This window comes from Anabrus simplex, chromosome 1 (assembly GCF_040414725.1).
Source record: "Anabrus simplex isolate iqAnaSimp1 chromosome 1, ASM4041472v1, whole genome shotgun sequence".
Classification (NCBI taxonomy): domain Eukaryota; kingdom Metazoa; phylum Arthropoda; class Insecta; order Orthoptera; family Tettigoniidae; genus Anabrus; species Anabrus simplex.
Genome location: NC_090265.1, coordinates 799355581 through 799368904, shown reverse-complemented (window position 1 = coordinate 799368904; position 13324 = coordinate 799355581). Strand labels below are relative to the sequence as shown.

The following is a 13324-nucleotide window of genomic DNA, read 5'->3' as shown; positions in this document are numbered from 1 at the left end:
GATAAAATGTTTTAACTACTTTTAAGGAAGGTGAGCATAGCTTGACAATGAAATTCACAAGGGAAATTTAACAGGGAATATAAACATAATTACAACCATCTTACAAGGGAAATAGAAAAAGAGCTTATAAATTATTACCAATAGTTTACAAAGAAAATAACGGAATTTGAAATTTAACGCAGAGGGCTTAAGAGTTGCTATCCTCTCCTAATACACATCAGCGAGAGACGCATAGCTCTACAGGCTTACCCTAAATTGACGCAGCACTACAGGAGGCAACCCGAATGGAAAAATTAAATTTTACATTACACAAAAGGTTAATAAAAAGGAATTGCCTCCAAAACAAAGGATATGGCTAGCTGACAAGCTAAGGCATTACAAAACAAAACGGTGAAAACCAGGGTCTAAAGGTAAACTCCAAAACCAATAAATTTACATATTAATTTAACATTAGAGAAAAGAAAACATGTTTACCCTGAGGTGACCGGAGCCGCCAAGCGGACCACCGTGAGGACGTACGAAAACCAAAGACGCGGAGCAGAGCCCTGCTACAACAGACTAGCCAAAGGCCGGAAATTGAGAAACACTCAAACAGCCAATCAGGGAAGCTACCTACTATTCGACCCGAAATTTTCACCAATAAAAACGGCCGTTATTCCAGCCAGTGAAAATACCTTACCTAATATGGTAATTTGGGAAACACATTCTAGAGGTTTTTGATTGTGAAACTCAGCGATTTCGTGATCAAAGCCTCCACATGGCAAATACAGGATGATACAAAAGATGGGTTACAATAAGCATACTACTGGAGATCTCCAATACCCAAAATACAATTTCTTCCAACACTCATAATGATTAAATAAATATCAACTGTCTCTCCTGTGAATCCTGAAAATTCTTATTAACATTTTTAAATTCACACAAAAATTCACAACAAATAAAACACACATTTCATCAACTTCGTCGCAAATATCTTAATTCTTGCAATGGCGATTTTACCAAAAATTTACATAAATACAGAACCAAACAAAAAAAAAAAAACAATATTTAATTGAATTCTTCGAAAATGTCTGAAGTTCCTTAGTTTTTTCAATGACAATTTCACAACAAATTTTTAGCATAATGACAAGAATTAAATGAATCCATCCACGTTATGAACTTCTCACCACCGGCGACAGACATAATGGATAAAATATAAAGTAAGGATATATGACAGCAACTGGATTTGGAACAGAGCCTAAAGCAAACATTACGACAAAAAGATTGAAATACTGTATAATAGTGATTAATAGACTGAGGAATGAAGCAGAAGTTATTGATCCAGTGGTATGCTAAATCTTCAGTCTCTCAACCAACTAATGTGGACATGAGAAAAAAGAATATTTATCAACCAACCATCCCTTTCTTCCTTGAGTTTTATAACCTTTGTAATATTATTGTGACTGGACTCTTCTTTGGAGCGAGGGGAACTTCCGAAATCTTCGTTATATGGCGACAGAAATATCAGCTTTCATGATATCTGCAAGACGAGATAGTCGTCTCAATAATCAAATACTCTTTCTCATTTCTTTGACATCATTTATATGGTTTTCATTACATTTAACATGGTTAATTATACCTGAAATTTTTACTGGTTCAGAAATAAATCATCTTTCATCAAAAACTTCACTGTGCATTATTGTCATTTGGCAAACCTAGAATGGCCTGGGTCAGATTAAATCAATAAAATAAAAAAATATTCCAAGATGGCATCAGTTCACAAATTGTGAGTGACCATGAGGATCCTGAATTCTAAATGAAAGCCAATTTATTTGAAATATACTACTCTGTAGGAAAAAATGATCGACATCAGTATTGTGAATAGCACATATCAGAGTCTGTAAAATACCGGTGAAGTATATATAATAGAGATGGTGATTTAGGATGCTGACTGTGTCTTTTATGATACTTACTATGATGTTCTCTAACAGAGGGTGATGAATACCCAACACTGATACTCCATGTGTACTTGGTTACACTGCCTCTGTCTGGACGGATGTTGTAGTGTTTACTGAGGTACGGAATACATGGTTCGTACATGTTCTTCTTTTCAGAGTCTTCCTCACTGGCTTCTTTAACATGCATCTCAAAACTGACTGTTGATCGACCACCACGCCTCAATGCGATTGACAATGGATAGAGGCATGACTTTTTCCCATTAATTTATGTTCGATTTCACGAAAATTAAACAATTTTTTGCGTTGTTACGTGAAATAGGACTGACCCCCATCGCTTTCATTTTGCTTTAATCCTTTCCTAAAGTTATTCATAAAAAGTTTAATTCACGAGATTTGTAAATTATTTATGTGAAGGATAGATAAATAAAGAGAAGCAATATTGATAATCATTCATTATTCCTTATGTAATCTTGATAAGAACTATAATGTATCCCTAATCGTCCTAATCAAGATTACGTAACAAATTACCATTTCACCCTATATGGCCATGGCTTTCACCTTATATGGCCATACCATTAAGGGGTTCTATGGAATGTTAATACGAAGAGAAACTTCTGTCAAAATGAGAAATCCTTATTCTGTCTTCTGTGTCCCTTCACACACATGATATTGGAATACAATTTCAAGATTATTTTCCATGAATTTCGCTGCATTTTTGCACTTATCCCAAAGTAAGTCACTTTTGCTCTAAACTGGCCTTGTCGCTTTAATTCATTGTAATTTGCAAAAACAAAATCACTCATTTCTGAGCCAGAATCGTATGATTCCTGAAGATATTTCAAATCGCTTCCAAATATTTTTTGTCACGTTTATCGTTAATGCGAAAAAAATCATGCCTCTAACAATGGATCACAACGATGTCTGCTTTTCTTACAGATCCAGTAGTAGATAGACAGTGAACTTCTTCATGGACTTGTCAACCTGATTCCCACATTGCAGGCACCAAAGCTATTCTCACTTTGTGGTGACTAGAGTTCCTTTAAAATTCTCCCTTGCGACAGAACCCAAGTACGTGTCCTATAGCTTCGATCACACTGCAGTCTGGATGATGGGAGTGGGTTATGCTGGGGCATCTGCCAGGTATTGCTCAAACTGCTGAAATATTGTAGGTCATTTTCATTGCGTTCATTTAGAATTTAGTAATACCATTCGATCGCTCAACTAGAATTTAATCTGTGAAGAGTTTGCGAGAGGACCAGGTGTGGAAGGCTTGCTCTCTCAGGACTTTTCTTATTTGCCTACCTGTCCATTGCTTGTTGTTGTCTGACTCACCAAGGTTGAGTTTCTCTAGTACTGCTTGCGTCTCACGTTCCAGATCTTGGATGGAATGGAGGTGGGCATCTTTGACGTGAAGTAAACTTATACAAATATTGAAGTTCTGTATGCAAGCCTCCCATTTGGCTTTCATGAGGCCTAAGCTGCAAAACTTTTTTGGACTGTATATCATCATATTTCCTTCAAGAGATTGTCCACGTCATGTAGAAAACAGTTTCTGATCTTCATCAAAGGGGCGAATTGCAGAGGATATTTCAGGCTGGGCCATATGTACTGATTGATGATCGACAGGTTTTGGTCATCCTTCAGTTGATGACTTCAAACAGAACCTCAAGCATATCAAATACTCAGTGCATATATTTTCTGGAATTTAGAGAAGGAAAACTGGGGTGGGCTCATTATTTGAAATACGGTTGGTACTGCTTCACCTCAAGCAGTAGATCTTGTTATACTATAGTGGCATCCAGCCTCAGTCCATGTGGTATCAGTTGCATGTTAGAAGTGAAGTGTAAACCACATGTAAAGTATGGCTACAAGTTCTTACTGTCATTTTCTCATGGCTAAATAGAAGCTTATTGTTATTGAAGATGCAGAGAACACTGGAAACCTTCAGCAGGAAGAAAGTACAGTGTCATGAGAAAATTGTACAGTATTTGCAAATGGGAGTGGGAAGCGTTTGCTGGACTTCACTGCTAGTATGGGTTTAGCAGTTACGAATATATTCTTCAAGCATAAGGCTATTCACCGCTACACATGGGAGGCTAGGGGTACCAGATCCATAATAGACTATATCTTAACCGACTTTGAATTCAGGAAATCTGTTAGGAATGTACGAGTTTTTCGCGGATTTTTCGATGATACAGACCACTATCTGATCTGTAGTGAACTAAGTATCTCTAGGCCTAGGATAGAGAAAGTGAAATCTGTCTGCAAACGAATACGGGTAGAAAATCTGCAGGACGAGGAAATTAGACAGAAGTACATGGATATGATTAGTGAGAAGTTTCGAACAGTAGACAGTAAGCAGGTTCAGGATATAGAAAGTGAATGAGTGGCATACAGGGATGCTGTAGTAGAAACAGCAAGGGAATGCCTAGGAACAACTGTGTGTAAAGATCGGAAAAGGCGAACATCTTGGTGGAATGATGAAGTGAGAGCAGCTTGTAAACGTAAAAAGAAGGCTTATCAGAAATGGCTCCAAACAAGGGCCGAGGCAGACAGGGATTGGTACGTAGATGAAAGAAACAGAGCGAAACAAATAGGCCTAGTTGTTGAATTCAAAAAGAAGTCATGGGAAGATTTTTGTAACAACCTGGAAAGGCTAGGTCAAGCAGCAGGGGAAACCTTTCTGGACAGTAATAAAGAATCTTAGGAAGGGAGGGAAAAACAGAAATGAACAGCGTTTTGAGTAATTCAGGTGAACTCATAATAGATCCCGGAGAATCACTGGAGAGGTGGAGGGAATATTTTGAACATCATCTCAGTGTAAAAGGAAATCATCCTGGCGGTGTTGTGAACAGCCAAGCTCATGGGGAGGAGGAAAATGATGGTGAAATTACGCATGAGGAAGTGGAAAGGATGGTAAATAAACTCCATTGTCATAAAGCAGCAGGAATAGATGAAGTTAGACCTGAAATGGTGAAGTATAGTGGGAAGGCAGGGATGAAATGGCTTCATAGAGTAGTAAAATTAGCATGGAGTGTTGGTAAGGTACCTTCAGATTGGACAAAAGCAGTAATTGCACCTATCTATAAGCAAGGGAACAGGAAGGATTGCATCAACTATCGAAGTATCTCACTGATTAGTATACCAGGCAAAGTATTCACTGGCATCTTGGAAGAGAGGGTGTGATCAGTCATTGAGAGGAAGTTGGATGAAAACCAATGTGGTTTCAGACCACAGAGAGGCTGTCAGGATCAGATTTTCAGTATGCACCAGGTAATTGAAAAATGCTACGAGAGGAATAGGCAGTTGTGTTCATGTTTCGTAGATCTAGAGAAAGCATATGACAGGGTACCGAGGGAAGAGGTGTTCGCTATACTGGGGGACTATGGAATTAAAGGTAGATTATTAAAAGCAATCAAAGGCATTTATGTTGACAATTGGGCTTAGTGAGAATTGATGGTAGAATGAGTTCTTGATTCAGGGTACTTACAGGGGTTAGACAAGGCTGTAATCTTTCACCTTTGCTGTCCGTAGTTTACATGGATCATCTGCTGAAAGGTATAAAATGGCAGGGAGGAATTCAGTTAGGTGGAAATGTAGTAAGCAGTCTGGCCTATGCTGACGACTTGGTCTTAATTGCAGATTGTGCTGAAAGCCTGCAGTCTAATATCTTGGAACTTGAAAATAGATGCAATGAGTATGGTATGAAAATTAGCCTCTCGAAGACTAAATTGATGTCAGTAGGTAAGAAATTCAACAGAATTGAATGACAGATTGGTGATACAAAGCTAGAACAGGTCGATAATTTCGAGTATTTAGGTTGTGTGTTCTCCCAGGATGGTAATATAGTAAGTGAGATTGAATCAAGGTGTCGTAAAGCTAATGCAGTGAGCTCGCACTTGCGATCAACAGTATTCTGTAAGAAGGAAGTGTGCTCCCAGATGAAACTTTCTTTACATCGGTCTGTTTTCAGACCAACTTTGCTTTACGGGAGCGAAAGCTGGGTGGACTCAGGATATCTTATCCATAAGTTAGAAGTTACAAACATGAAAGTAGCAAGAATGATTGCTGGTACAAACAGGTGGGAACAATGGCAGGAGGGTACTCGGAATGAGGAGATAAAGGCTAATTTAGGAATGAATTCGATGGATGAAGCTGTACGCATAAACCGGCTTTGGTGGTGGGGTCATGTGAGGCGAATGGAGGATTATAGGTTACCTAGGAGAATAATGGACTCTGTTATGGAGGGTAAGAGAAGTAGAGGTAGACCAAGACGACGATGGTTAGACTCTGTTTCTAACAATTTAAAGATAAAAGGTATAGAACTAAATGAGGCCAAAACACTAGTTGCAAATCGAGGATTGCGGCGACGTTTAGTAAATTCACATAAGCTTGCAGACTGAACGCTGAAAGGTATAACAGTCTATAATGATTATGTATGTATGTATGTATGTATGTATGTATGTATGTATGTATGTATTTGCAAATGGTGAAAAAACATGACTTAAAGAAACAAAAAGCAAACAGCAACTGGACCATGAGGGAATGGTGTGATTTAATAGATGATAACCTAGCTCGTTAGCTGCAGTCGCTTAAGTGCGGCCAGTATCCAGTATTCAGGAGATAGTAGGTTCGAACCCCACTGTCGGCAGCCCTGAAGACGGTTTTCCGTGGTTTCCCATTTTCACACCAGGCAAATGCTGGGGCTGTACCCTAATTAAGGCCACGGCCGCTTCCTTCCCAGTCCTAACCCTTTCCTGTCCCATCGTCGCCATAAGACATATCTGTGTCGGTGCGACGTAAAGCCAATAGCAAAAAAAAATTAATAATAATAATAGATGATAGGAGACAATACGGTTACTCAGTTACAAGTGAAATGTGTGAACCGACTATATGAAATGCAGCAGTGAAATCAACAACGACTGCAGATGTTTTAAGCTGTCTCTGGAATACTCCTTATAAAGCGGATTTGAATTAAAGCACTTAATTGCAACTGCTGTACAGCATACATGAATGAGTTCCAATTCTGTTATAGGTAAGAATCTCTAATAGTTTATAGCAACAGGTAAGGATGACTATAGTTCTATAAATTTCAGGTCTGTCTGCAGATTTGCCAGGTTTCAAGATGGAAATCATTTTAGCCTTCATGAATTCCTATGGGATTTGGCAGTATGATAAAATATTAATGTAAAACTTCTGTCCTTTTTGTTGCATTTCTCCTATGTTTCAGGAATTCTGGGTGAATTCAATCAGTCCTAGGATCTCGGGTCCTTGAATGGTTCATCAATGTCACAAGGTCTACATATTGATATATTTGTAGTACTGTTGATTTCAGAGTACAAAGTCTTTGTTTGTCTAGAAAGGAGAAATCTACTTATCTATGTCATTATACCTACACTATGACTGATAGAGGTGTTATCAGGAAATGATCATTTATTTGAATTGCAGACTAACAGACTTTCTTTTTAATAAAGCGAGGTATTTGAAATCTACACAGTTCAGAAAAGTTAATGGAACATGTTTTATAACATCTGGTATGTAAACGTTATTTTGGTAGATGGGGTTTCAATGGTCATACAGCATACCTTGAGACCTTAGCTATTCAGGATATGTCAAATCGAAGTTATACTGCATCTGTAGGCATAGCCGTGCATTATACTATGACCCCTCAAAACAAAGTGAATAATGGTGCATCCGTGTGTCATGAGACTCACTGACACTACTGGGGTCATTTGAGCATGTTGTACATAAATCAGCACATCCCATGAGACATCTTAACAAGGTTCAAGTCGCAAGGGCTGTCACTTTGATCCAGGAAGGATGGACTTTTTGTCATGTTGCTGTGGTTCTCAATGTCTCTCCATCAGTTATTCAACGCTTGTCGAATAGCTACATTGAGAGAGGCCAGTTCACAAGGAGGGTTGGACAAGGTCGTGGACGCATGACAACCCCATGGGATGACTGATATCTGACCACCTGTGTATTGCGGCGTCGTTCAGCAACTGACAGAACTGCAACAAGACCTTAGGAGAGTCACTGGAGTCACAGTGTCTGACCAGACAGTAAAGAACAGGTTAAGAGAAGTGTCTGTACGACCCAGACGTCCGTTTGAGTGCCCCGCAGCAACATCGCGCAGCTCGCCTTCTGTTTGCCCGTACCCACGTCAACTGGCAACTTCACCAATGGAGACCTGTGTTGTTCACAGACAAGTCCAGATTTCCCCTGACACAGCGTGATGGACGTCAACATGTATGGAGACGCCGTGGTGAGCAGTACATGCCAAATGTTGTCCAGGAAAGCGACCGATTCAGAAAAGGTTCTGTGATGGTGTGGGGTGGCTTCAGTATTTATTTATTTATTGCACACTACAGGACTTAATGTCCCAATTACAGTGGCAACTACTTCAGATAAGCCACAATTAACATAGTGATACTTATATCTAAACAATATTCGACAATTTTATCTAATCTCCTATAATATTGTTATAACATATCAAAGTATTTTTCTAAAAACTAAAGAACCTTATGTTAATATGGTAGAACAACACACAACAAAGTAAAATGACAAAATAAATTAAGCAATACACGTACAAGCATAATATTATCGAACTTCACCTTACAATTTCCCCTATTTTTAGGACTTTATACAGTTGCGCAATGAAGTTCAGTTACAAACTTGTGCATTGGCAGACTGAAGTCAAGGCAATTATTATTCTGAATGGCACTGTTGAAGATACTACAGAGTCTGTTTACTGGCGAGTTATCATGAGCACACGTCCTGGTTTTCTCATTTAAAAATTTTATGTTCTTTCTGGAATCGAAGCGAGGTATATGGAAATTTAGGAGAGACAGTAATTCAGGATTATCAATAGGATAGTTTACAATTTTGAAAAGGAATTCTACTGTATCCTGTACTGTATTGATGGCCATACGGATCTTGTTGTCGTCCATGGTAATCTTACCGCTGCGGAATACATTGAACAGATACTGCTACAGCACGTGTTGGTTGCTGCATATGGGGTTGGCCCTGAATTCATACTCATGCACGACAATGCCAGGGCTCGTGTAGCGCGCATCACCAGAGCTGTCTTGCGAGAACTGGACATTCAAGAGATGGAATGGCCAGCAGTGAGTCCCGAACTTAATCCTATCGAGCATGTGTGGGATAGGCTTGACAGAGTGTTTGTGGGCATCCTGTTCCACCACAGACTCTCCAAGACCTCGAACAGCCTCTCATTAAAGAATGGGACCTGATACCGCAATGTGACCTCCGTCGACTTATGCGGAGCATCCCACGTAGGTGCCAAGCTGTAATAATGCTCATGGAGGACATACACCATACTGAAGCTCTCCAACTGTGATAAAAATGCACGCTGGAGGACTGTTACCACTTTGTTTTCGCCCCTATTTAGACATTTCCGTTTATGTTCTGAAAATGAACGTGAATCCATCGATGTTCTTTTGTATACTTCAACGGTAAAGAATAAAGGTTTAGTTGGTAAAATACCTGGGTGTGAGGTAGTTTTTGTGGAGCATGTCATGCATTCAAAAACATGTTACCCTAATTTTTTTGAACTGTGTACTTTCAGCCTATTAGGTCGTTTTATGTACAGTACATGTAGTACGTGTTGAAGAGATGTTAAGTACAGAGGTTATGGGTTCGGATACCACTGGTGTCCGATTGGCCATTTTTGTAATGTAACCTAATAGGTTGAAAGTAGATTTCAATTACAATGCGGTCGTGAAAATTCAATATTCAAAATAAGGTATCTCTATATTTCAGCATCCATGAGTGATGACCTTTGGGCACTGGACAGGAAATCCTTACTGTTACAGCACAGTCAGCTAGCAGTCACATTATGTTCAGATGACATTCTTTCAAGAATAAGTGATCTCAACTCTTCTGTAGATGGTGATTGGGAACATGTTACAATGAAGATGTGAGGTGTTTTTATTGCAGAATAGAGATGTTATATATTTCGTATCGTAACTTTTCTTGGACTATCATTCGTCATTATGTGGCTTCAAGAATTGTAATTTGTTGAATACAGTTGTTGAGAAAGTTACTAAGTCCCAAAGATCAATTGGACAAGTTGAATTATTGATAAAATATCTATAAGAATCATGATTTTTTTTTTGTATGTAAATAGGTTTGAATACTATTTAAACCTTTAAACCATGGGCGCCCGCAAGGGGGGGGCGCTTGCCCCCTCCCCCCTGGAATTCTAAAAAGTTGATGTTCAATTGTTTAATATCATACCAGATTATTTCATAAACTGAACTTACTGACAGTCATCTAGCATCTGTTATATTTGCAAATTTCTGTAAAAAATTTAATGTTGCTGACGTTATATTGGTATTTATATTCAAGAAAATTGTTAATGTGCCCCCCCTTGGAAAAGATCCTGCGGGCGCCCATGCTTTAAACTATTCCAAATGTTGGCTAAGGACAAGTTTTCAGTCATTTCCTATTCTTCAGAACATCTCTTGATATGTTCTCTGCTCCTAGGAAGCAATTTCATTTCAGAACATCTGTAAGTTGCAGAACCAGTTGAAATAGCCTGAAATCAAATTGTTGTACCTTTTCCATGCTATAACTAAATCACTTGGCTGATGTCCATGCACAGATAAATTTGTTTGTGCATATTGAATATGCATTCTTCTGTTAAAAAAAGGTATTGAATACAACATATATCCAAATATTCTGTCCAAAATTTACGTTCATAATAAGCATTGTTAGGAGTATTAGACAGGGTGACAGACATCCAGGTCTGATAATCACATTATTTTTCCCCTTAAAACAAGTTACCATGAATCACTATCTGACACTCAAAATTCAGTCTTGAAACTTATTGCTCAACTTTTTATTAAAAATACAGTTATACTCTGTTGTGTTAATATTTATTGCAGTCACTCATTTAGATATTACTTTCTGGGCAGGGAGATGTTTCAAGTTGCCCTACTCTCTGATCCCCTCCCAAATATTCTTCCCTTAATCAAGACATGCTGAAACCTACATTTCAAAGGATGAATGTGAAAATACGATTCAAATGGAAATGCTACCTTATGACATTTTGCATGCTCATTACTGCATTTACTGTATGTATCTATGTGTGTATATATATATTAGGTTAGTCTGAAAAAGAAAACAAATGGTAACTTTCAATACATGTGAATCTTAATTTTTACCAGGGTGAAATGGAAAAGTTTTCAATTAAACAGTATTAGTCATACCATTCCATTCTATGTAAAATATGTTGTGTTTGGAGCAACAGTATGTAACAGGATAGAATCCAAAGGTTTTGCCCTGTTATAGTTGTTCAATATTGATCCAACAACACTCTTCCATACAAGGTTGTATTTCTGAGAGCACCTTGTTAACCCAACTCTGCTATGATTTCCTCTTACAATCGTAATATGTACTGTAAGTACCTCATTTACTGACTCCAGTTGGAAATACTGTACTAGCATAAGAAATTATAAATTTAGATGTAAAGAAAATTCATATCTAGTAAGACTTCTTTGATCTTTTTTAAAGAGCCATAAGGTACATATCTACATACAAAAAGCACATGAATGTTTTCTTGTATATTTGGAATAATATAAATTCAGAGTATTAATTTTATTAAGTGTATTAAATCAAGCATGTGAAGAGAGGAAACCTAGAGAAAGTGAATAAGTTTCTTCAGAAATAAGAAATTATAATCATGACTGTTCTTTTTGAATGCCACAGGAGTGCAAACTATACTTTGCAATAACTATCCTATCCTTTTTACATTAGACACATACCGCTGTATCTCTGATTTTTTTGGTCATACTTCAAGAGATACAGTAATGGTTATAGCCTCTAAAGTTACCAAGTATATGTTACAGTTAACAGTATCTATTCATCGAATGATGCCTGATCTGTCAATCTGCTGTATTCTTTCAACCAACATCATCTTCATCATAGTCCTAATAATTGCTAAATCATGCTTTATGGGAAATGGCTACAGATAGTGACAGTGAATGGTGTCATAATGCACTCTTAGTGTATTTCAAACATCACATATTAATACAATAAGAACTACAGAAACTCAATATTCAAATGAAAAGTTTTAAATAAAATTGTTTTTAATCTTATTGTTGGATTTTTTATGAGAATGATCCTTTACGTTTTATTTTGAAGGCTCAAAGAAAACCCATGGACAGAGAAATGTGAATGACTTCATTAATGAAGGCTTATACACAATAAGTGGATAAGTGCATGCCTTCCAATTTCTAAGGATTGGAGGGCATATGATATCATCTTATGAAAATGCAGCTCAACATTCTGTATGTCGCAAGGTTTAGCGGTTGTACAGTTTGGAGGTAATAACTTCATCATCAACAAATATCCAATCGAATGACTGGTCTTTTGCCACAAAATGAATTCCATGCCACCCAACTGAATGCTGTTCTCTTCATTGCTACATGCTTTCCGCATCAAAGAATGAAGTCCGAGGTCTTCCCCAAGGCCTTTTCCCAGCAATATAGCCTCCTTCAGTAGTAGTCATTAATAAGGAATGGCTGAGACCTGACCAGGAAATACATCATTTGCAAAATAATTTCAGCAGAGATCTCTTCTGCCTAACTCTGCTCAAAACCTCAGCATTTATCTCATCTGTCTTTTTTTGTTGTTGTAATCTCATCTGTCGACGCAACTGTAAGCATTTTGTGGAAACGCCACTCTTCAAAAGCTTCAGGTATTCAATATTGCTTTTATTTACTGTCCATCTTTGTGAGATGTACAGAAGTATCATTCAGATGAATGTATGTAGGATCCTTATACGAAAGTAGAGGTTAAGCCTGTTCATACACAGTAGTCTTTTATTCTATATAAAATTAGACCTCGCTTGACCAATCCAAGCATTCAATATTGCTTTTATATACCGCCCAGCTTTCTTAGGTCTACAGAAATATCGTTCAGATGAATATACAGTCGAACCTCGATATCTCGAGCCTCCATTACTCAAATTTCCAGTACCTTGAAATAATTTCAATTTCCCTACCGTCTGTTCTATTCTTCACGTGTATTTATTTCTCTTACTCGAAATCGATTATACAAATTTCTCAATTTCCCAAAGCAAACGTTTCCTCTATAGCAGATAAAAATATTCTACGACTCAAAGTTTGTACAACATTAACTGTGCATTACAGCTTTTAAGGTTTGTGTGTTATTGTTCTTTAAAGTATTACAGTATATCTTATCTGTCCATCCCTGGTGCGTTGACCATAGGCAGTTAGAGCTATATGAACCCTCTCCTGGATCATCACTAGACTGGGCGTTAAGAGCACTTAGTATTCTTCGATCCTACATAGAACTATATGGAAGAAAAGAAGCTTAAGAGTGAAAAACATATTTCTCTA

At 37.8% G+C, this 13324-nt stretch overlaps 1 protein-coding gene across 5 annotated transcripts in view; it reads left to right on the top strand.

Moving 5' to 3' along the window:
* LOC136857549 (tectonin beta-propeller repeat-containing protein 2) overlaps nucleotides 1–11561 on the top strand; it is a 211956-nt gene extending 200395 nt beyond the window's left edge. For 4 of the 5 annotated variants that reach the window (XM_067136303.2, XM_067136301.2, XM_067136304.2 and 1 more), the window contains one exon: nucleotides 9720–11561. In XM_067136303.2, coding sequence (XP_066992404.2) covers nucleotides 9720–9880 — 161 coding nt within the window. In that variant the 3' untranslated portion in view covers nucleotides 9881–11561. The remainder of the gene's footprint in view (nucleotides 1–9719) is intronic. The other variant, XM_067136305.2, reaches the window with a different exon arrangement.
* Nucleotides 11562–13324: the final 1763 nt, after the last annotated feature.